General features: G+C 40.7%; 1 protein-coding gene across 11 annotated transcripts; it reads left to right on the forward strand.

Moving 5' to 3' along the window:
• Positions 1–1,891: 1,891 nt before the first annotated feature.
• Positions 1,892–25,192, forward strand: LOC113570594 (histone-lysine N-methyltransferase ASH1L-like). 11 transcript variants are annotated; one of them, XM_026999080.3, is made up of 16 exons: positions 1,899–2,064; positions 4,680–5,396; positions 6,509–10,154; positions 13,091–13,823; positions 14,009–14,103; positions 14,440–14,513; positions 14,605–14,647; positions 14,931–14,997; positions 15,420–15,510; positions 15,620–15,672; positions 16,106–16,291; positions 17,087–17,199; positions 17,302–17,356; positions 18,141–18,255; positions 18,545–18,818; positions 24,457–25,192. In XM_026999080.3, exons 2-15 carry the CDS (start codon positions 4,863–4,865, stop codon positions 18,650–18,652), a joined length of 5,913 nt encoding a protein of 1,970 aa, XP_026854881.2. In that variant the 5' UTR covers positions 1,899–2,064; positions 4,680–4,862; the 3' UTR covers positions 18,653–18,818; positions 24,457–25,192. The 11 variants fall into 11 exon arrangements, with proteins under 11 accessions (XP_081552147.1, XP_081552146.1, XP_026854886.2 ...); XM_026999081.3 differs by having other exon boundaries at positions 24,462–25,192; XM_026999082.3 differs by having other exon boundaries at positions 16,106–16,281; positions 17,083–17,199.
• Positions 25,193–25,250: the final 58 nt, after the last annotated feature.

Consider the following 25,250-nt stretch of genomic DNA (forward strand, 5'->3'; position numbering starts at 1 on the left):
TCTGTGGCAACAGTTCGGGGAAGGCTCTTTCCTGTTCCAGCATCACTGTGTCCTTGTGTACAAAGTGAGGTCCATAACGACATTGTTTAACGAGTTGGAGGAAGTCCAGTGGCACAGAGCCCAGACCTCAACCAAGCTGAACACCACTGGGATGAACTGGAGCATCGATTGTGAGTCAGGCCTTCTCATCTAACAGTCTATCAGTCTATCAGTGTCTGATGTCAATAACACTCTTTGAATTAATGGGCAAAATTCTGACCCATACTCTCAAGATTAGCGCGGAAAGTTGTCGTAAACAAAAAAGTAGAGGGTACATTCACATTACAAGCTGCATTATTTAATTCCGTTTTTTTTTTTTTTACCCCGATCGGATCAAATTTGCCTATCTTAACGACTGGTAATTGCAAGGGACCTGTATCTGTCTGTAGTGTGAATGAATCTGTCCTCCGAAACGGCAAGCATGCGCACGTGGATAGGTTTTTGCACCAGTCAGCTGTCACTAACAACAAAATCAAGTTTGTGACGCTTCATGGTATTAAATCCGGCAAAATAGACGTGTCAGTAATTCATGCGTACATCACATTTTATACAGTTCGTCAGCTGTACATCAATTCAGAAAAAGCCGAAAATGTAGCGTTTTCGCAGCTACCGTTGTCACTGCTGCTCTTCTCTGCTGTTTCGTGTTGGCTGGCAACGAGAGCCCAAATACAAGCGTGTAGGCAAAACATCATGTGAATTCGGATCTGACCGTTCCCACTCATGTCGCAAGGCCACAATTCAGATGTTATTCATTCTAGTCTGATTTGAAAAGATCGGATTTGTGTCCACACAGTTCTGAAAAATTCAGATGTTTCACATTAAGGCAAAAAATCAGATTTGCGTCACCTCAGCCTGGTACGGTGAAATAAAGAGGGACGAATGAGAGGCAATATCATATTAACGTTAAGTAAACGACTCAAATTGTAACTATAGGCAAGGAAAGGTGCAGGCAGATTTAAACTTTTTGGCCCAACCACCTTTGTTCATGTTGAACTTTAAAAACAAAACAAACAAATCCATCAACAGACAGGTGTTTCCTCTACTTCAGCAGGGACCCTTTACTCCACCAGTACAGTGCAGTGTACCACGTTTCTTTCCTTTGTTTTCTCGCTCTTACTTTTGATCATTTAATTTTTTAAAAATGTTCTTATTTAAATATCCAGTTGTCCCATCCCATTACTCTATATTTAACTGATACAAGATTTGGAGGGTTTGCTGGTTCAAACTCGGCATGGAGTGCCATCTCTGGTCACCTTAGGTAGTGCATTTATTTTGGTTGACACAACGTTAGTGAATTTAACATTCACTAACAGAAATTCTACAGAAAATCTGTACAATGTTACATCCAGTTATCTGGAAATAATTCAAGCATCGACAAGGTCCAGTTTAGGAAATGGATACAGCAAAATATGGAGCTTTTAAAAATATACAACAATAGAAATAAAATATTTTCAAATAATATTTTAATAGCATTAATTATACTAGAATGAAAGAAAATTATTGTCGATTGCCAACTAGATTGGTTGTAGCAAACCGAACGCTATTTTTACATTGCTTTCAACGTTTCAAAAATACTTCCGACAATATAGCTGTAAGGGCCATGGGCAAGCGACCGCTTTATGTTATGTCCGATTTTACGAGTTTGTTTTTCTGCCTTTTTTCGGGTCACTGATGCTAAGAGGTGGTCAGCAGTTAGAGTTAACTAGCAGCACACCATTCCACTGATGCTTTTAGCGATCGCTAGTAGTTGGATATCTGGGTACACAATGTACGACTATGCTTTAGATGTAAAACAACTGCGCAAGAGACCGATGGGGGGGGGGGGGGGGGGTGCCCAGAGAAGAAGGGGGAACTTGAGTGTCGTACGCTGTTGCACAATGTTCATCTTCATAGGTCCATCACTCCACGGAATGGACACGCAACATCCCTCCTTTTATCGTTTCAGCTCGTTGCGCGCACTTGTAAATGAGCTGGGCTGCTCCTTGTTGTGGTATCTTCTTGAGGTGTCTTCTCTTTGCAGCATGGGTAAGTCAGCCCTCGTTTTGTAATCTAACGGACATGGAAATTGTTATTGCTGTTTTCCAAATCGCCTTCTGCGACTTCGGACCACATTTCGAAGTGAAGCTCCTGCTCAGTAACAACTGATGTAATTTGAAACTGAACATTCATATTTAGGCCTTGGCAAATCGTTACGATACTAATATTTTTATTCTGATAATATTGCGATTAGTTAGGCTATTTGATTTAAGATACACCACTAGCTTTTAGATTAGCACAATATAGAGTAAAAGGTCCCATCTATGTCTAGATTGTGTTTGAAGACTCATGCATAATATTTTTTGTTCTACTCCGTAATTACCTAATGCTAAAGGCAACACTGTCATAGTGTATTATCACTGTCATTTTTTTACTCATCATATCCAGTTTTCTAATTCTGTCCATAACAACTGTATAATCTACTAACCCCCAGACGTAGCCTGTATGGCAATCGACTCGTTCCCTCTTCTGCGCGTCTTGAACAAGTACACTGTTTTTCTTCTGTAGTGATGTGGCGGAAACGCCATTATAATAGACTACTAATTAATCACGGACGTTTCTGTAGCCTTTCTTCCTCGTGTCTTTATGTTCTAGTTTAAACTATTTTCGGAACACCCTTCTAAATCTAGGTCAGAGCGAAGAGTTTGGAAATGGGAGTCGGTTTGTCGTTTTAAGTTTGTTAGTCGATGGTAATCTCGGTACCTTTTCATTAGTAGGTCAGGGAAAACTCGATTAACTGAGAACGAGCCGATGAACTTCTGACCCTGTATAGGACAGAGTATTCTATGCTGTGATTTACAACAAGGGCAGCTTACCCACTGCAATGGATGACGGATTCACAGTGCCTGATGAATTGCGAAAGATTATGAGCGACATATTACTGATTTAACAAAGAGACGCATTGTTGTCATGTTGGTTGGTTGAAAAACTATTTGAGAACTAAAAATGATAATTACTGAAGTAAGAACTGAAATAATAATAACTTGCAGCACGTGATATGGCAAGGGTATGCGAGTACCCTTCAGAACGATGAACAAAAGAGCTGAGCTAATTAATTACAAATAAAACATAGCTGAACAAAACAATCAGTAATACTGTTTAAATAGATTTTAAGAGGGAAAATGTTGAGGTAAGAGGACAAGATATGGAAAAAGAGTAGCATTTGCAAAGCGAATGCTCGTGAATGCAAGGTCACAGAACAGAAGAGAGGATTAGCAGAGAAGAAGGGAGGGGATACGGGAGGGATACGCTGAGTTGAGTTGACTTAAAGAAAGTCAGAGCCTTAATGTTTCCCCATTCTCAAGGATTTGTGTCAGCATCACTACTGCTAAGGAGATCAGCTGATTTCAGAAGTGGACCCATGGTACAGCAGGGCGATGGCGACTTTCAGTGATTCACTTCATGGAGCTGATCTATCAGTATTCAGTGGGATACATTTTGCAAATGAGGGATGCGTTTTTGCTATTAACTTAATGAGATGGATGAAATAGAAACAGAGAGGGAAGAGGTGGAGGAAATTCTTGGAAGGCCAAGCCAGGCCGTGGAAAAAAAAAACTTAATAGGAAGGAGGTAGAAGCAAAATGAATGATTGTGGTAAACTTTGAAAAGTAGGTGTAGGTCCCACTGAGGGAAAAAGACCCTCAAATATCCTTTTCACTTTGCTCTTGAATACCCGCACACACACACACACGCACACGCACAGACACACGCACTCACACACACAGGCATGCACGCGCACACACACACACACAGGCACACACACACACACAGGCACACACACACAGGCACACACGCACACGCACACACACACACACATACACACACAGGCACACTGTGCTCTGTACTCTCCCTGTTTTCCACAGGCCATTTTTCTTTCCACCATTCCTTTGGGATTATTTTTTATAGCACCAAATCCTAAATGGAGTCCTATGAATGTTATACCATTAAAAATCATTGAACATTGTCTACATTGGGGTTCCATTTAAACCATGCAGTAATATTTTATTTCCACCAAGAACCTGTCATTATATTTTTGCTGATTATGATCCCCATAAACGCTGAAGCCCTGGAATGTTACCACGGAATGATATACTGCTGCACGAGTGAGGATACAGAAGGAATGTTTTTTTTTTTTTTCTGTGACTGTGGTTCAGAGTTCTTTGAGTCATATAGTGTCAACCTCCACAGCTTTACCCACCCTCAGAATGCACATCCTGCGTTGTATTAGTATGTTCTTTCCTTCAGGCTAGATGTTGACTATTGGATTTTATGGGTCCCCTGTGCAAGGTAATGCATTGAGATCATAATTCAGAATCTTTCATAGAAATGAGCTCATCCTATGTGGGAAAGCACCTGCTTTTTGGACAGCTCAGAAAGCAGTTTTGGCTGACATCTAGAAAACGGTCATGGGAATTCTTCAGGGTTTTGTTCAAAGGAAGATTTGCAGGACCTGGTTTCAAGAGATGTGATGTTTCAGGCTACTACTGTTGCCAGTAGCATTATACTTCCCACAAATCTTATGACAAGTCTATAAAATAATGAAGCCATCATAATTGTTGTTTTTCATTCTGTTTTCACATGACCTCCTTACATTTCTGTTCTAGGCTGGAAAATCAATGAAAGAAGACTGAATTGAACTGAATCGCTGAGAAGTTTATACTTTAACCTTCGAACATTTATTCAACAAGCACTCTTCTTTATACCTGGAGCTGTCACCAGTTACACTTCTGTCTTAACAGCAGAAAAGTTGCCTTAAACTGTCTATTGTCTCAGCACCGAAAGTCCAAATGGAGAAGAAAACGAAGAAGGACCTACCTACGCTAACTCCAGAGAGAGGGGAAGAGTATAAGAGGATCGTGGGTAAGAAAGGAATGAGAAGGACCAAAGCAGAAGAACTGGATGCTTCATGTAAAGAAACTGATGGCAGAGATCAGCAGCTGCAGCATTCAGTGGTCCATGAGGCTGACCACTCAGAAAGCAACCTAAAAGTCAAGATCGGCCTTGGGGCTAAACGAACCAAGAAACCCCCAAAGAGACTTGAGAACTTCATATGCCGTCCCACAGTTCGAGGTTCTCAGAGGCCTGGTTCTCTAACTGGGCATGACCTCTTTGAAGTTGGGGATGGTATAAATGCTAAAACCAGGGCCTCTAATCAGTTATATCATTCTGTTCACAAGAAGTACAATGTAGAATCCATTGCAACAAAAACAAGTTCAGCCATCACAAGTCCAAATCTATCAACAGGGCCTCACTTATCTCTTCTACCTTCCAGATGTGTGTGTCCAGCTTTTGACTCCATGAATACAATGACAGCTAAAAAGGTAAGTGCCAGTCAGTTTACACTGAACATTGTGGAACCTTCTTTTTGATCATTTCATGACCTGTGCACCTTACATTTTGAAATTCAAAATGATCATATTGTATAACTGTAGATGGGTATGATTTTTAACTGTAGTAGTGTTAACATCGTTTGTGGTACAGCTCAGCAGCCTGTTTATTTGTGGGCTATATGCAATAAATAATGACTAGTTCTACCTTTACCTGATGTATTTAAGAGATAAGGAAGGTTTAATCCCCATACTGCTCAAACCTCATGGTCCAAAGTATTTTCAGAGCCGCATGAAAGAATATGAATACATATTCTTTGATAAATACACTATTTGTGTGATGTACCATTGTACATAGCACAGCTGTTTAAAAGGTATGAAAAAAGGTTATAAGATTGGCTGACACTAATTAATCACCCCATGCTATTTATATTCCCCTTCAGCCAACCCCTTTGCGCCTAGTGTGCTTGAATGCGTCTGTGCTTATATAAATCAAAGTTACCTTTTGGATACATTGTCATGCCCTTGCGACATCTGGCACTGGTTGTGTAGGTCATTTCTACTGACTGATAAAGACAGGACCCTATGTTTTAAATCAGTAATATATAAAATTGAATGCTAGAGGACAGACTAATCCCGTGAGTAATATTCATAATAGAAGAAAGGAATATGTAAGGCAGCCTTTCTTGGCTGGGGTGACTAAAACACTTTACTATAAACATGTGGAAGGTGACAGGTATGTCTGGATCATCACTGATAGCTGGTTCTTTATAAATAACATTTAAGAGATTAACTAGCAGTTCATCTTCTGCTTTTAGTCCCCTTTGATTCTCTACTTCATTTTCAGTCTCAGAGCTTGTCACTTTTACTGCTCTCTTCCTCCCTTTCCCTGCCTCACTCATTTTGATCACACATCGTTTGACCTCTTTTTCTACCATGCACTGAAATGTGTGTGTGTGTGTGTGTGTGTGTTGGGGAAAAAGTAGAAAGTAAGTTTGTACTTCACATGTACATTAGAGAGTCAGACAGACAGACACACAAATAGACTGACAAGACTACTTTATGAAAAATAATCGACTTTTTATCATGCATCCTTTTTCTGACAGGTTCTTCCAAAACAAACTAGGAGGACAGATTTACAGTCAAACTTAACAACAGAAGAATTTCCTAATGCAGTTCAACCACAGTCGTCCAACAAACTGTCCATTTCCCAGAAGATAACTGCCATAAAGCAGACGCACTCCCCCAGACCAAGTCTCTCATCTTCCTCCCCATTACAACAGAACTCCAGTCCACAAGAGGGCATCAAACCTCTTAACAAGGACATGAAAGAGCAAGCTCTGATTTGTCCAAACTCCAGTCACGGAAATCAGAGTAAAACCAATTTATGTGGTCTATCATACAATACAAATTCATTGTCCTCCAAACAAACGTCCTGTCTTCTAAAGAATGTCTCAAGTAATTCAGAAATATCTTTAAGTGTGAATTTGGAAAGAAAGGAAGGTGAAGTGTGCATGGAAGAGTTACAACATCCTAACCAGAGTGATTTTGGAACAATAACTAATGAAGAGAATGGAGACCGGAATGTTTCCATGCAACAGTCAAGTCCTTGTGCAAATGACCCACCAGTCCATCTACCGTCTATGCAAGTAGATAGTTCCAAATCCCCCTGTAAGAGCAGTGCCAATGCACCAGGCTTATCAGAGCATAGCAAAGAGAGCAAGGAACAGCATGAAAAGAAACATCTAAGTGGAGCAGAAATTACTATGAGTTCATCCCAAGCAGTCACCACTGAACAGCAAAATGATGGCAGTACAGAAAGATCACATGTTAATAAGACTGGGAAAAAAGTCATGCATTGCTCATATCAAAAGGAAAGTAAAGCACATTGCTCATATGACACTAACAACTCTGAAGGTTCTGCAGTAAACACTCGAAAAGCACCTGCTTCAGTTAACCTTGTCATGGATTGCTGCCCTTCACAATTCAAGCAAGGTGAAAACCCTTCAAAAAAACAAAAGGCTAGACATCTTCGCTGCAGTAAGACTACAAAGATTACCAGTGAGAATAATTTTAATCCTGTTGCTTGTACCACAGTACTGCAGGGTTGTTCAAAAAATGAAACTCCGTCCTTCAAATCTTCAAATGCCCTGTCCTCATCTCGTTGTGAACGAAAGCCAGCTGGACGAGCTCCCAAACTGAAACAATCTCAGAGCTTAATTCTAACCACAGAAATTTCATCTCTTAATAAGACACAACCAAGGAAAAGGGGTCGCCCAAAAATTCTCAAATCGGAAGTAACTTTACAGGGCCACTATTCTCAACTGGCTATTGGTAATCCTTCAAATAATGAAGCTCCACAAGAGCCAGATTCAGAACCTGATGTGAAAAAGCCAAGAAAACGAGGGCGCCCCAAGCTGTGTTTTTCCAACAAAGCACTGGGAGCTCAGCCAGCATTAATCTCTAAGAAACCGGGTGCTGGAGATCATCAAATGACTTCTAAAGACAAACCAAGAGACACTCAAAAGTGCAACAGAAGCAATAGGCTAATAATGAAGACAATCATCAGAAAGATCAATAAGATGAGAGTGAAGAGGAGAGATCAGGTTCTCACACACATTCTCCTGGGGAAAAAAGAGTGTGACAGTGCTGAATCCCCTCAGGAAGGCAGTGTGGTAGATGTACACAGCACAGTTTCTCCTGCTACAGACTCCTTATCCTCTCTTGTAACATCTTTTGGAGGTAAACTTGGTCCTCAGATTAATGTCAGTAAAAGAGGAACTATTTATATGGGAAAAAGGAGAGGTCGCAAACCAAAATGTCAGAGAATTTCCACCATAGCATCCAATCAAATTTCCTTCCTAGACCCTAAGCAAATGTCCTTGGACTCTTTTCAGTTTAGCTCAAAGACTGCTTCTATGCATCAATCATTAGAAGCCCAAACGCGTTCCTTGTCTGGCTCCTCTTGTATATTCAAAAATATTCCTTCTTCTTCATCCCCTGGTAGAAGTTCACAAATTAATTTTAATACCAAAAAGGTAAAGCCATCACCCTTCATACACCTCTGTGAACAACAAACGTCCAAGGCTCACTATGAATCAACATTGACTAGCAACGCTGGTGTAGGAATTAGTCACAAAAGCACTTTAGACCAAGGTGAAAAGGAAATGAATAGCAGGTTGTCAGCTGATATGGGAATTTCCTCCACATTGACTGCAGGCGCTGTATTTACCCTAACTGGTATTCCAAGGAATACATCCGTTAAGGGAAGACCAAAAGCTCTTTCTTCCTTGCCTTCACAGCACCTCTCTTCTGCTCATTTGTCCGTACACTCTGGTTTGGCACAGGATTCTAATGGGACACATATTACCAGTCCATCACTGGAATTCACAGATCAAGAGGTACATAAGTTTAAGTGCCATAGAAAGAGTCACCATTGTCTTGGTCATGACAAGCTTAGGAGACATAAATATAAATGCAAGAAGAAGTTTATGCAGCTCAAGGACAAAAGACAGGACCCAGACTTCCTTGCTGAGGTTGAGGACTTAGTTGTCCGACTTAGTGAGATTCATATTGTGCAGCACATCACACAAACAAGGTTTGAAGATGATGGTTGCACTGCTGGAAGAAAGAGTGTAAAAGGCAAAGGTCAAACTCATGATCTTCCGAGCATACAAGAAAAGGTTCATCCTCCAGCTATGTTTCAAATTAACTTCAGTGGATACTACTCACCGCATTCTGCCCTATCCTGTGACCCTCTTCATTATGTCAGAATGGCAAATTCAAGAAGAAAACATGGTTGCTCCTCTGAGCCAAGTGAACAAATTATTACACATTTCCCTGTGATGCACAAACTTGGGTATCCACTCCCAGGTGGTGGACTTTTCCACCCATCCTACAAAGTTCCGTTCACGACCACCTCACTTGGTTTTGGACTCTATCGAGGATACCCATCCACTACACCATTATATCCATCACCTTTTGCACCATCATATCTGCATCACTACTCTAAAAATCCCATTATAAGCCCTTCTAAGTTTCACAAGAAGAGAACCAAGTACCTAAGGCAAGACCCTATACTTTGGGGAGGAAAGGCACCAGGGACATATCCCAGGATTGCCCCTCACCTCTCTTGCGATTGCTTTACTAAGCAAAGGTGGCAAACGGAAAAGCAGCGTGAGAAGGACAGAGGAGGAAGAGATGAACATGCTAGGATGAGAGAAAGAAAGCATAGTATTGAGTGGCTATTTTGGCAAAATAAGCATACAAAAGACAATGAGAATCCAGGGGACTGTTCTTCTAATGCCCCTTCCTCATCACCTTCTTCTTCAATATTCTCCAAAATACAAAATAAAGACAGAATGTTTCCTCTTACACGTATAAATCCATCAAACCAGAGGCAAGTGGGGGAAATAAGATGGTCAGAGCATCAACCACCATGGCCTCAGACAAGGGGTCTTGAACCAAACCTTGACGACAGAAGTCTAAACCAAGAATCAAAGGGCCATGATGATATTCTGTCAAAGGACTGTGATGATATTCTGGAAGGGTCAGAGTGTGATGGGGACTTGACATCACCTAAGCATCCAAGCAGAACAGCTCACTCTTTCTTAAGACAGCCTAAACTATTCAGTAATACTCAGAGTCAAAGAAGAATCAGGAAGGATGTTGGAGTGACTGGTATTTCAGACCTCTTAATGCAGCAAGATGGGATGCAGGAGTTCTCCTCTTTAGCAGACAAAAGAGCAGAAGGTAAGGTAATTTATTGTTTACAACAAATAAATATATTACCATTATAAATCACGTTTATGAATTAAAGTCATATTAGATTATGTTTTGTGTTTTTATACACATTTATAGTAAAAAAAATATCATTGCACATTTTTTTCTGATGACTCTTCATGGTCTTTAAGTTTAAATTCCAAATCTTTTGTATAGATTTTAGACAATATTATTTCAAAGATTGAATAACTATTATAGTTCTTTGATTTCTCATTGATTTCTCAAAACCTTGTGGAGGAACATTTTAGAAACAATCTAAATACATGTGCAGATGATTACAGTACTTGTGCAGTTAAATCAGGGTAATTTATGTTATGTTTGGGAGCACTTTCCCCTCATTCAGCACTCACTGTTTAACTGGTTACATAAGAAATCAGAGAACCGACTGCTTTTGGCTTTCCTTGTAATTACTTACTCAGAATCTCTGTGGCACTTGAGGTCCTTTTAGAGGTGGAAGCATTACTTTTGTTTATATTTGAGCTGTCATACATTCACTCTGTTATGTGGCATTCTGGCACTGATGTTATTGTTGATAAGCTTATGCAACACTGTTGGCTACAATATTCAGTCCTTTTGCGCTTTATTGGACTTGTAGTTGCTGTTTAACATGTTTGCAAATCCTTTTCTAATCTAACTTAACAAGGAAATGTGCTGGAATTCTGGGTGCACTTGCAGATACTATAAGATTCCTAGTTTGTGTCCACCTCCAATTTGATCATTAGTGAGAGGCATAATCTACAAAACTCCCTTTTAGACATTGTAAGTAGTGGAAGCACTCCTCACTGTTCAGGTAAACATATGGTAAGAAACAAACCTCAGCATGTGAGGAACATCTCTCAGCAGAGGCAGAGTTAGCATGTGACGTTGGGTGGTGTACTGTCCCTGTTATCCAGTGTGTGTGTCTGTGTGTGCATGTGTGTTTGTGAGAGAGAGAGTGAGTGAGTGTGTGTGTAGAAACACAGGTTTAGGCATATGTAGTAAGAATGAAAATGTGGTAGTGGTGAATTCTCTACAGCCTGGCCTTAATGGGTTATTTTGTTGATAGACCAGGCTTACAGTAATTTACACATGTTTTCCTTTTTAAAGGTTTCCCAATGATAAAGGTGACTAAAGCATTTGTTTGTGTTTTCAGTGTCTTCATGTGCAACAAAATTAAAATGAAAAATGTACATTTTTTATACGTAAGTATAAAGAAGGCAAAATGTTGAAACATGGTTAAAGATATGACTAAGTTGCTCTTTCAGAAGTTGTCCACGTCTTACTATGGAGCTGGTTATTATATTTCCTGTGGATTATGGTATTTGAGGTGGACCATTTTTTTAAGACAGAAAAGAAAACTATTCTGATCAACTGCTGAAAACAAGAGCATCGAGTTACATTTCAGTTACTCAGAATACATTTTATTAAACAGGAATAGGCTTGGTTTTTGTTTGCTGCCAAGTCTATTTGCGCATGCGCACGCACACATACACACACACACACACACACACACACACACACCCTCCATTTTAGTATTCATGCACTAGCTTTGGGTCTTACCTTCATTAACAGTAGACGATTTCCTCTGAATCACTGGGAGTCATGCTATATTTTTTATTATTATGAATTATGTGCTTATTCTGTTATCTGTCTGCCAGAGAATTTCCATGTAAAGCCCTGTCATAGGCCTCTTGTCTGTCTCTGGCCAACATACACCAGTCTATTTGAGTTGGAAAGGTATAATAGGAAAAGTTAATGCAGTCAACAGTGGTAGGGAAATGTGGTTGAGGGGAGGGAGGGTGAAATTTTACAAATGATTGTCAGAGTGAAAGAAGAGGGAATGTTGTTTTTGTGAGTGCCAAGGAGTATATTTGGCAAGAGTTCATCTTCTAACTAGGATCATATGTCCTGTAAAGCTCCCTGACATCTGTAGTCGTTCTGCTTTCTCTGTATCTTATCCCTTTCCCTTGCTTTACCTCGTCCCCCAGATTTGCTCTTTTGTTACATCTGAAAATACCATTTTGCAATAACACCTAACCTGTGGACTTGTATTCACACTTTCATGTTGATTTGGCTTATGTAGTTTTAAAGGGATCTTGTCTGGCTTCCATTCAGGCTAAAAATAGCTCTTCGTGCATCATACAAAGCAATAAATCTGCTATCTATGTTACAACACCAGTGTCATCTTTGCTCTAGCTCACGCCGCAGAATTTTAGCATTTCTCTTTTTCTTTATTTCTTTAGTTCTTTCTTTCTTTCTTTCTTTCTTTCTTTCTTTCTTTCTTTCTTTCTTTCTTTCTTTCTTTCTTTCTCAGAACGCTTTTAAACAGAATGTTATTTATACACCCCACTCTAGTCCCTGGTGTATGATGTTCTGTGCTGTAAAAAGGAGGTGTTTGATCATTCCAGAAGGGCTGTTCCTGAGCACACGTACCGCCTGGATTTCACAATATCCCTGTTCTGGGGATCCAGAGCTGGCTGTGGAATGCACTTCAGTGCAGCTTTGTGAAATTGATTTATGGTTGTGTCTACGTAGTAGCAGTGGTAGAGGAGAGGAAGGGCATTTGTGATAACTCCTAGCAGGTATGTTAGCAGCAAATCCATGGCCATGTTGATGGTATGGCTTTTAGCATATTATATTTGAGTGACTTTAAAGTGGATTCTGTTACAGATTACTGATTAGTCTGTGCAGTGTATATATTTTTTCCATTTGAAGGGCATAAATGCTGGCTCTAATTCATTTTAATTCAAGCCATTACTGTACTGTTAGATTTCCTGTATTAACATTTTTCCTGGGTTAAGAAGAAGGATGTTGTTTGAAAATTCCTGCTGTTGTTTTGAATGAATTCCTTCATCTGGAAGGGAGTAAAGTAATTTCCTTTTTGAAGTAATACATATAACTGAAGCTTCTTTCTGCAACTTTCACAGACTCTGCCCAAGCTGGTAGCCTGCACTTCCTTGGGAAGCACCAGCACGGCGATTCTCCCTCTTCCAGAGAACAGGAGAAGAGGGAAACAAAGGGACATAAATCCAGCAGGAGACCTCTCCTCCAGGATGAGGATGACCATTTTGGCCAAAGCTCCCCTCGTTTAATGCATGATCGTGCCCACCCTTGTTTTAAGGAGTCCAGAAACGCTGCATCTGTAGGTGATAAGCCACAGAGGCATTTCAAGTCACCCAGTCATAAGAACCCTCATGCGCTGGAAGTCACAGCTGTCAGGCAGGTAAAGAGGAGGGGACCAGGTCGGCCGAAGAAGAACCCTCCTCCCCTGTCTCCTCCATGTTCACCTCCCTCGCCCCGACTAACCCGGTGGCCGACTGAAGAGATAGAGAGAGCAGGAGAAGGAGGCAGAGATAAAAGACAAGGTGACACAGTGGTAGAAGTGATAGAGGCCGTGATTCATGAAGAGCAGAAAAGAGAAAGACAGAGAAGAAACACTGAAAGAGAGAGAGATGGAGACCTGGAACTGAAAGAGGGGAAGGATAGGACTGAGACCTCTCCAGCCTTCCACACACTCTCAGCATCCACTGGTCCGTTGCCTGGCCTACCAACATCCATGGAGGCAGATGAAGAGTTCCAGCCAGAGAAGAGCTCAAATTCACCACCCAATAAGAAGTATTTATGGGCAGGGCTTTATTCAGATGTTTATAAAACAGAAGAGTAAGTTCACTAGCGTTACACTTTATATAAACATATAAAGATTTAGAGAAAGAGTTTATGGTGTGTTGTCATCTACCTGTAACATGATTTATAGAAAAATCATTTTTTGTGCTTGTGCTTGTGTGTGCGTGCGTGCGTACGTGCGTGTGTGTGTGTGTGTGTGTGTGTGTGTGTGTGCGTTACAGCATTCCTCAGCTGCCTCAAGAGCCAAGCATGGACTGTCTGGAATACAATCCTGCAGAGCATGAGTACAGCCTCCTTCCTGCACCGCTACACGTGGGTGAGTTTGTCTGAGTGTATAATATGACCATGCTGGATCATGCTAGATTGCAAAGTAACACAAATCACAACCTAGAAAAACAATCAGCTCTTACTCATCATTATGTGCATCTTATGAACATTTTATGCTCACATATAGCAATATTGTATTAGGTTAATACATGAATTGAGGGTCTTGTAGAAAATGAAAATGGAGGCCAATTATGAACTAACACTATCTGAAACTCTACCTTTTTTGATGAGTTTGTTTGTCTCAGTCATAGTTCTGCAACCATAATCCTAGGCCTCACTTCTGTGTGTATGTAAGTGTGTGCATGTGTCTCTGTGTTTGTGACAGGAAAGTACCTGCGGTTGAAACGGATTGACTTTCAGTTACCCTATGACATCCACTGGCTCTGTGCACATAATAAGGTGCTTGTCATTTTTGGAATGCAAAGTGTGAAAAAAGATGGACACTTGACTCTACAGCTTTCCTGATTCTGGTATTTCTTTCTCTTTATAGCTATTTGAAAAACCTGACACCCTACCACAGGCAACAACATCTGGTAAGTGTCTGTGAATGTGTATGTATTGTGTGTGGGTGTGGGTGTCTGTCTGTGTATGTATATGTGTGTTGGGGGTTGGTGTGTGTGTGTGTTTATGTGAGATAGACAGACCATGTGAGAGTGTGAAAGTTCTAAAATAATACTGGGTGTAAAGATGGTGGTTCTCTGGATATGGTTTGAAAGGTGATGCAGTTTCTTTGCTAGTGATGTATTTTTCTTGCCCTCTCAGAAGGGTGTTCAGTGTATTTTTAGAGGGACGTAATGGCTCTGTCTCTGACTGCAGACAGTTCCTGCAAACCCCTTAAAAGCAGCGCGGCTCGATACTACGATGAAGACGCTTCCCACATCAGGTATGGGTATGATTCCATTTTCACAAATTGTTTACATAGACTCATAAGTCTGGTTTGAACATTCAGTTATTGGCCTTCGAGCTGTAAGTCCTGGTTGTCCACAGGTTCTTAGGATCTTGAGTGAAAAAATAGAGTAAAAAAAGTGCTCTTGCAATAAAAACAAGGATTTTTTTATTCCTGTATGAGGTAGTTGTTAAGTTGAAGGGAGATGAGGAAGTGAGCAGGGTCTTGTTTTCCTTTGGATTGGAACAGGTCCTGTAATACATTCCCACTAAGGAACGGACTCTCGTATGCCCACGCAGGACACTGCTGATATAAATCTCTCTCATTTCATCTCATTATGGTGACTGGGGTTATGGATTTACTGCTCCATCCATGGTTTGCTTTTACCACTCATGAACCAAACCAAACATGATCCATAGGCTCTCTAAACCTCCCTGGAACGATGGCGCGGACAGTGGGTTGCTGCTGTGTAATGAGGAGGAGAAGGGCCCTCAACTCCCCAAACAGCAGGTAAGAAAATATTCCATCATCCATGCTGTCTGGCGGCGTACGTGTAAGTGACTGTGCGCTTCATGGCAGCATTAGTCAGTCTGAAGGTTTTCTTTTTCTCCATTCACAGGAGGGAAGCTGTGACAATGAGATCTTCCCCTCGCCCTTATCTAGTGAGGAAAGGTACCGGAACAATATGTTTATCCAGATTGAGATATATTGTCATCGAGAAGGAAGTGTTGCATTAGTATGATCATATACACAATAAAGCACAAAGTGGGGTTTTTTTATTGTTTTTGTGAGGCAATGGTCTCAAAATGAGATGAAGTTGTACATGTGATTTGTCAGAATGTCTGCCTGTGTCAAAGAAACCGGACAGCCATATGCATCCAGTGCAATATTCCACAGTCTGGGAAGCCACTTTCCAGACATTAGATATGTACAGAGTCAAAACGCTAGTGTTATCTTTCATTAGCATGACAGATTCCTTCATTTTTCCTTCTGTCTGGTTCTTTTGGAATCACTCTCACTGTCTTCTTCCTTTCCTCTTACATTCGCCTTCTCTCTCTCTCACTCTCTCTGTCTCTCTGCATATTACCTCTGTAATCCACTGTAGGACTTTCGTGATGAAACGTGGCATCTTCCTGGTGCGAAATTATGAGAAGATGAGGTTGAGACGAGCACTTCTTCTGAGAGAGGGAGTCGGGGAACGAGAGAGAGAGAAGGGGGATGATGAAGGAAGCAGCCACAGTGAGGATGGACTCGTCGATGAAGACCCAACCATCAAGTCAGGTCTAGGAGTGTGTGTAGCTGAGGATATATTTGTGTGCACACATGTATATTATTACTGCTTATATTGATATTATTGCAAAGCATTTCAGTACAATTGTTACCAGTAAGTTTCACATGTCTTCTTGCTCCATTTTGCATTTTAGGATTATGGTATTGTTTTACTTTAAAGTAAAACAATATACAGGGGTACTACTTTAAAATAAAAGATGACATATTTATGCTTTGATAGTTACAACTTAGTTGCTTCACTCTTGTATCTACAAACATTTCAAATTAGTTTCTACATAGGAACTGAATAATTTACATTACTTACTTAATAATATATATTAGGATTCATAAATAATAACCCATATATGTAAAAATCTAAAACATACTTAGTGCGATTAAGTAATAATCCTCATTTGTTTTGATGATCATTTCAACATAGTTTTACAATTAAATCTCTATAGTCTCTAGTGCATAATACAGAGGACGTGGTATCTGGTGTACCTGCTTTGTCCTCCAGTTTCTCCCTCTCTACTGTGTCCTCCTCTGCTCCCACTCTTCTCGTGTCTTTCATCTCTCCGCTGGCTTCTTTAGGTCATGTCTGAACAGGGTCTCTGAACAAACTCCTCTCAGCAGTAGCCAGATGGGCAAGAAAACTCATATAGCTTCTCTTCTTGTTTTGTGTTGTTCAAAGTACCACAAGCATCTGTCTCAGTTCTTTTTAATTTACATTATTAAACAGAAACACACACACACACACACACACACACACACAAACACACAGAGTGAAGAATGTGTGTGTTCTGCATGTCGCAGACAGGTGCTTGATTGAGCAGAGGTCATACCCTGAAGAAGAGGAACCCATGAGATCCCAAAGCAAAAGTCTCACACACATACTCAAGAAGATCTGGGATAGCATTGCCACCTGCAAGGGTATGTTCACTGACTTCAAACAAAATATCAGGGCATAGGTTAAAAATCAGTAACAAATTTCCAGTTTTCCCTTTTCCTCGTTTTCTCTGTGTATTTTTGCAGGATCATCTGGACAAACCCTTACAGCTCCTCTGCTAAATCTTTGTTCCAGAAAGAGGTTAGTTTACCAAAGAATCTGGTAACAAAACACTGTCTACCGGCCACTAGATGGCGGTGTTAAGATCCGTTAACATATAATTTCGCAACACAAATACATTTAGCCTGTGTTCACATTACAAGCCACGTTGTTCAGTTCCAGTTTTTTTTGCCCAGATCACATTTGGCTGTCAAGATGGTTTATATTCATAATTGCAAGTGATCCATATCTATAACGTGAATACATCTGTGCTCTGAAATGGCACACATGCGCATACTGATACATTAAAAAGTCATATTAGCATTAGTGAGGTATTCAAGGGGGAAAGAGGACATGCTGATAGCTCATGTATGCATCTAAGTTTCCTCTGGAAGAGCGGCTGTGCATAATCAGGCTGAGAAGGGGAAAAAACTGACTACTAACTTACTTTAGCTGTTTTCACTGCTGATGTTCTCCTCCACAGTTGTTCTGACGACATCAGCGCTGAGTGCATGCGTATAAGCAAGAAGCCACATGAATTTCGATCTGCCAGTTCTCATTTAAGTCGCTTGGCCACAAATCAGATTTGAATCTGATCTAGGACCACATACAAAAATGACTGAAATCTGATTTCCAAAACTAACCCTAACCCTCAAAAAATTTGATTTGTATCACAGTAAGGCCAAAGATTTTGAGTCATGTCAGAACTGTAATGTGAACGAAGCCTTTAGAAATATTTTTCTGAGATTTTTTTTTTTTGTGTTTGCTTGCTGCGCGTGTGCTTCTGTGTGTATGTTGGTGTGTCTGTGCTGTATTTTGACTCCAGGTCTGACTCTGCTCTGCTGGACCTCAGTACAGTGCAGACACAGCTCATTTCAGGACACTATAAGAACCTGGAGGCTTTCCACAAAGACATGCTCAGAGTGTTCCACTGCGCAGAGGTCAGTGACTCCCACCAACTTCTCTTTTGCCTTCGCAGTCCACACAGAAACATTCTACCATAGGGTCTACTTTAAGTGCAAAACAATGAATCATTTAGGGCTGCCTTCCATGGCCCTAGCAGTAAAAAATGTATAAAAGCCATCGGTAGAGTACCCTTAGCCCTCACGAGGACCACCACAATAGCCCAAACCCTGCATTTTGTGGCTGGTTAACTTTACAAAACATTTAAATGTGCTAATGTGTGCTGATTATTGTGTCTTGTGTGCTAATTATTGTGTTTCGTATCAGAAGTACTATGGCTCCAAGTCCTCAGTTGGCCATGATGTGAGTCAGCTGAGGGCTGCATACTGCAAAGCTCACCGGGAAGCCTCAGCCCACACCACCAGCTTCCTGTAAAGGAAACAAAGCCACACCCACACATCCGCCTCCCAGGGCACGTTGTGGGTGGGGTAAGCACCATGGTAACAGTCCCACAGGCATGATGGGCCTTGAAGAAGAGGCAGACAATGCCCTCCGACACCAAAGACCTGTTGTGTGGTGTGCTTACATAGGCATTGCACAGGTGAGACTCACAACCCCCCCCCCCACACACACACAGATATCTACCCAAACCTATACTTTACAGTACAACACTTAATAGGAACATGGAGAACCCACAGTGATCTGAGTGTTGATATTGATGAAGTTCAGGTTAGTACCTCTCTAACTGTTCTCAGTCTTGGCAATACATGAATTGTTTTTAACTTTTGATTCTCTTAATAGACCCTGCTAGATATGGCCCTGCAATCAGAAGTAATGACACATAAAAATCAGCTCAAGCTTTAGTTAGCTAGTTCCCACCTTGGCTACTGTCATGTCACCAGGAAGCATCGGCACAGTATAATCCACATTCACTTTCAGTGTATTCAAAATGTTATATACGTGCACCAAAAGGACCTTCGCCAGTCTCTTCACTTGGTGCTGTTCCAAGCTTTTGTGACTAATGCTTACACTGATGTTTCTTGTCTTTCCAAACTATAAGGTTTCTGGCTCCTTATGCTTACACTTTCTGTGTCCTTTTCTTCTGCCTTGTCATTGACCTGTTTCATATTTTGTCCCATTCAGCTATTTCTGAGTCAATTGTTTCTTGTTTATTGATTTCGTAATGTGACCTCAACTTTGAAAAAGACTATAAAACTAAAACAGATTTAGTTTTATTAGCCAGGTAACATAAATGTACCATAACTAGACACTTGCTGATAAAACACCTAGTTAAAAGACATAACAGTTTATTATAATATAGAAAAATAAGAACAGACAACATTATATACATAAACACAGGCAGCTGTATTAACAATTGAAATGCAGATTTATAAAATAAGTAGATTCAAGACACTGGCATCCAACTCAATACACTACACAAGCCAGCCTGTTGTTTAAAGACTTTTTACTGTCAGTTGTCATGTGTTGAGAAAGGTTTCTGGATCTTGTCTAGATAGTTTGGTTTGTCATCCTTAAAGAAAAATACTGTGAATGCAGTGTTCACAATGCAAAGCATATGTAATGATCTTGAGGACTCTTCTTTTGGAATACTGTGTGATAAAAGTCCTTCAGGGCAGGCACGGCCAAAGATCATTTCATTGCCAATTAATCTTATCATGCACTGAAATTTTAATCTCTTTAGGGATGATGTAAGGACAACTTTAACAATGGCTGGGTTGAGCTGTGCTGTTAATGGCTGGGGTAGCTTAAACTCTCCCAAGCTGCCAAAGGAAGTATATTGTCTGCTGAACCTTCTTTATGATGAAGCTGGCGTTGCTGTTGCCTTTGAGATGCCAGGAAATTATCGTTCCAATTTTAACAGCATTTGAAAGATTTTCCTGTGGTGACAGATGAGTCATTGATAGCAGGAAGCAGAAGTGTTGCATTCTCCTGAAGTCCTCAATCTTTTCCAGAGCTTCTGCAACATTTAGCTTGAGACTGCTGACACTAGGACAGGACACAAGCCGGTCTTCTCCCTGTCTACATTCAGAGTCATTCAGTAGGAGGATTGAGATCTATGCAGGGAGGTCCTAAAAGCACAGTCATTTAGTGTAGAGAGGGAGAACGCAATCCTGTGGAGCTACAGTGTTGAAGGGCAGAGAGTGTTAGATACACTTTCCCAGCCTCACACAGTGGGACCTGTCTGTCAGGAAGCCAGCGATGCACTGACAGATGGAGTCAGGCACAGACAGCTGGAACGGCTTGGTTTATGGGAGCTATGGGATTACTGGGTTAAATTTAGAGCTGAAGTCAACAAGAAGGATCCTGACACAGGAGGCCATCTCTTCCTAATGTTGTAGAATGCAGTGCAGGCCACAGCCTGTAGACCTGCTGGAGCTGTAGAGAAACTGCAGGGGTTCTGTTCAAGGTCCGTGATTGTTTTGAACACTGTTTAAACAGACAGGGACTGCATTTGTGATGGTTATTAATTTGTGCAGTGTTTCAAGGACACAGGAGTGACTAGCACCAGCTGTTTTATTTTTCTCCTAGTCTCCCAAATAGTCTATTTAGCTTTCATTTGTTGATATTTAGAATGTCGTATCTCCTTATTCATAGACATTCAATGCTAGGCTATTCAAATCTACAGTAGAATTTGTTGAGGTTTTTTGGCAGTTGATGGATGGCCATGGAACAATGGGTCTCCTGCTCCTAATAGTGGCTAGTTCCGTGTATGCCTCTAGACTTTTGTGACTAGAGCTAAAGGCAGTGATCATGCTTGGGTCTCGGACTCAGGGTGTTGGCCGATAGCCATTTTTCCACCTAGATGGCTTGTCAGCCGTTAGATAACAGATTCCCGTTGCATTGATCACTTTGACTTTGCTGCCAGCCAGCACGCCCTCGCCGCCAGATGACACGCCCGTGCCGCTATCTCAGAAACAGCCCACCCACCCCGGACCCACTGGACTAACTGAAGCTCCGCAATGGAGGAGGGATTCCCGCTTGAGTCTTGGTCCTTCCAAGGTTTCTTACCAATCTCTGAGTTTATCCATGCCTTCGTCACCCGTGGCTTGCTCAGTAGGGATATGGACTCATACATTTGTCAAGCTGCTTTGTGACAACTTCTGTTGTAAATAGCGCTATATAAATAAACTTGACCTTGACATTTGGGAACTTCACAGTAAACCCCAGCAAAATGTAGATTCATTGAGATAAATAGTTTATTTGCAGATACAATTTAACAATGGCGAGAACAGCAGGAGCATATAAGGAAATACTGTATCACTCTCTAAAGTTCTGTAGGTTCATCTGACTCTTTATACAGTCTTAAGTGGAGGTGTTATGATAAGGTGAAAAATGGAGCCCCCAGTGGTCTAGACAATTAATGCTATTTCATCAGAAACAAGGTAGTGTCCCCTCTTGCCAAATTAAGGAATTACAATGGTGAAGACAGTGTGAACTGAACAGGGAAAAACACAGAATCTAACAGTCCAGTGTATTCACTCACAGTTAAAACTACAGTGTGATGGTTTAAATCTTAGCTAATATTGTATACAATGCATCCAGAAGTTGTTTGGTATGTGACCAGTACTATATATCTCATGATCATTTGGAAGTATGTTTTAACTGGTTGTTGCTCTAGTGAAAATTAATGTGTGCTAAAATGAATGCTAAAAGTGTTAGGGGTTAGAGAAGATTTGCCATAGGACGGAAGATACCATAACCACACCTAGTAGACTGCTATACTTCCATTCATTCTGGAAAACATTTAATTTGGTTTTGATGCATGTAACAGGGACTGTCCCAACTGGAGGTGTTGACCCTTGGAAAAAGCAGTGTGCTTAGTGCCATTAGTAATGATACATTTAATGTCCTGGATAATATCAAAATGGACCTGCGAGCACAGTAAGTCTCCAATTAAAGCAGCTGCATGATTCCACACTAGCCCTGCAACATGTTTTTATGACCTGGACTTAGGTGGTATATTTGTACATTTCCATCAACTAACGGAGCATAAAGGTTTTTACTTCCCCTGAAGCATGTGTTGCAGATGTCAGATGGCAAGTAGCTTGGTTAGTCAGTAGCCCTCCCTTTGCTGCTGCTATGGTACCCAATGATGATAAATATTCTGTCAAGTCATGCTTATTATAATTTATAGCTAAAGGCATTTGCTGTGGGCCAGGTAGCACCTACCCAAGCCGCAATGTCAGATACCACATCTCTACACTTTCTCATGAATACTTGTAACTACCTTTGTACCATGAGCCTAATTAGTTTTCTCTGGGCACCTATTCTGGTCAACTCTTACAACTAATTGTGAATGTTGTACAAATGCCCTCATTAATCATTGCAAGGGCTCTCCTTCTGAAGCCAGTCCATATTTAGAACCTGTGTACATGTTATGGCACTCATGAGAATTTGCAGGAGCACAAGTAGTCACAGTCTTTCCACAGAGCTTCATTGTACACTTCAAGAGTATATCCACACTGGGGCAGTCATAACTCTTATATCCCACTGCAGTATTTCCTAGTTATCAAGAAATATTTCATGATAAATGATTGCTTAATTCCAGTGTAATCCTGGATCCTTTCACACTAGGATTCCAGATCCATTATTATAAATGATGACACTGCAGCATGGATGGTCTGTGAACTTGTCATGGTTTTTCCTTCCCGACATCAGTGACATTGCATCCTTAATTATTGGTTTTAGACATGTCTTGGGTTTATGCCATTTCCAGACACACACAAAGAAGCAGACGGCCTATGAGTCTGAAGAGTGGGTGAGGATTATTGTGCTTCATGCTGAGCCTCACTCTGACATTTCTTCATTCGTGTCAGATGAAATGAGGCTGGAATTCCTATTAGATGGAGTAGTGAGGAGTAGTGTGGGCCAGTCCAGCTAGGAAAAATCATCTTCTTCTAGAAAGACTTCACCAGGACCTCATCTCTAGGTTCCAATTCACAGCTCTCCTGTATGTCAAGTTCTGGATTTGGCTCCAACCTGGGGTCCTGTGAGACACCCTGAAACAGAAGCTTACAATATTTAAGCACCTGACCATCCATAAGATGTAGTTCTTCCCCCACCAGGAACATGTTCCCCAGTGTCCTGTTGGGACAACCTGTTTATTCAAAGGAAGGGAGTAGTTCTGGATTGGTTGGACATGCTGTTATGGAGAGATGGCAGATGTGCAGGATTCAGTGCTGTTGTGTGCTTATTAACACTGGTAGAAAATTGTCTATACCAAAGTTTTGTTAGCATGTTTTTGGGGCTCTGATTTGTTTGCTCAGCTAAGCCTGAGCTCTGTGGGTGAAATGAACAGTGAATCTTCTGTTTAATTCCTTGAGCTTGTCACACCATTTTCAAGTCTTTTCCTGCAAAATGGGTGCCCTGATTACTGGCAATGGCAAACGATAGAGCCCAACTTTTATCTCAGTAACACTTTACCCACACTGGCTGCTGTGTCATGGGCAGTTGGGAACATTTCCACCCACTTTGTGAAGTTTTCTATAATGACTAGTGCATTTTTCTTCCCCCTACGGTTTGGTACTGGACTAATGAAATCTATTTGCAGCTGTACAAATGGTTGTGTGGATCTAGGTTGCTGTGTCATTTTCATGTACATATATTGTGATTTAAGGTACATATATTCATATATTGTGATTTAAGGCATTCTCAGAGCCAGATGTCCTATCCTTGTGATCAAATGTGATCCACCTGCCCCTTTCAAACGATCCATAATGGGTTGTATAATCTGTGAATAATTAGGGATGTGTGTGCAACATTCTGCTACATTCTGCTATGGCCTGTGATAGGTTTGTTCTGAGTCACACTTCTATAAGACGACATCTCACATATGTCATTTCCACTTAAGCTATCTGTGCTTTATTTGGGTTTCATTTCAAACCATTATTGGCCAGGTGCTGCAAAATAATTTCCAAATATCTGCACTTCAAGATCCTTAGAAGAGAAAAGCATATCTTTTACATATTGGACAATTTTGGAGATGTTTCTTTGTGTTTAGCAAGCTTCTGCTTGGTCTTTTCCTGTACCGGCACATGGCAGAATGTAGGAAAAGTGGTACTTTTACTCAAAGATTTCTTCATGTGCCAGCAAGTTCTTTAACTTTTTGCCATCAATTTGCAGTATGTGTGCTTAAATAAACTAGTCCTTAAGTACTGTACTAGTATTTGAGAGGATGCTGTATCTGCATTAAATGGATTGCATTCTTTTCTTTTAAGGACAGAGCCCTGCTGGATGGGATGCTAGCTGTGGAAAGAAGAGATAAACCTACAGTTTGAAAGCCCACCCATCCATACTACTTTGGGAAGAGTGGATATCATACAGAGGAGAAAGGAACTGTTAGTCAAAAAAGAAACAGACATTTCATTTCATTTACTCCCATGTTTTTTCAACTGTTCTTTTGTATCTTTAGTTGGTGTAACTAAAAAAAGCATGGAATGCATGAAATTGTTGGAATTGGAAAAAAGCTGTTTAGTGAGTCAAACTTTAGCCAAGGGATACACTAAATATATTTTACATGTGTATTTAGTGAAATGTATTATTTCATAGGTTTCCTTCATGATTGTATCGTATACAGTACATAATTTGCCTTGTCCAATGCCTGCACATAGTACCAATGATGTAATTAATGTGAGATGTGCCTAGTATTTAAAAGCAATAAGATACCATTTTCTTTGCCAACATCCTGCTTTTTTATCTCTATCGACATTTCCCCTCTTCAAACACACCCTCTTTCTCAGAGGGGAACGTTTGACATTTACCTAAGTAGGTCTGACTTGTTAGAGATGCTAATTACAATATATTAAGAGATAATGTTTAGAAGAAAATGGAGAATGGTTTTTAATTCTCAAAGACAAGTTATGCTTTTGGCTGGTTCAACTTATAGTAGCCACTGAGACTGGATTTTATTTAGTGTTTTCAGTTAGGTCTCAATAAATTTCTCTCTTCAGTGTCTTTTTGACTGATTATGCTCAGTCACTGGTAGGTCCCACCACAGGCTTTTTCACACTGA

This window comes from Electrophorus electricus, chromosome 14 (assembly GCF_041902795.1).
Source record: "Electrophorus electricus isolate QZ-2024a chromosome 14, ASM4190279v1, whole genome shotgun sequence".
Lineage (NCBI taxonomy): Eukaryota > Metazoa > Chordata > Actinopteri > Gymnotiformes > Gymnotidae > Electrophorus > Electrophorus electricus.

What these genes read in the sequence shown, in the direction of transcription:
- LOC113570594 (XM_026999080.3), top strand. Translation starts at nt 4,863, where the DNA reads ATGGAGAAGAAAACGAAGAAGGACCTACCTACGCTAACTCCAGAGAGA. An exon ending in ATCAAGTCAGGTCTAGGAGT is followed by an intron (nt 16,292 to 17,086) that starts GTGTGTAGCTGA and finishes TGTCGCAGACAG; the next exon opens with GTGCTTGATTGAGCAGAGGT. An exon ending in AATCTTTGTTCCAGAAAGAG is followed by an intron (nt 17,357 to 18,140) that starts GTTAGTTTACCA and finishes TTTTGACTCCAG; the next exon opens with GTCTGACTCTGCTCTGCTGG.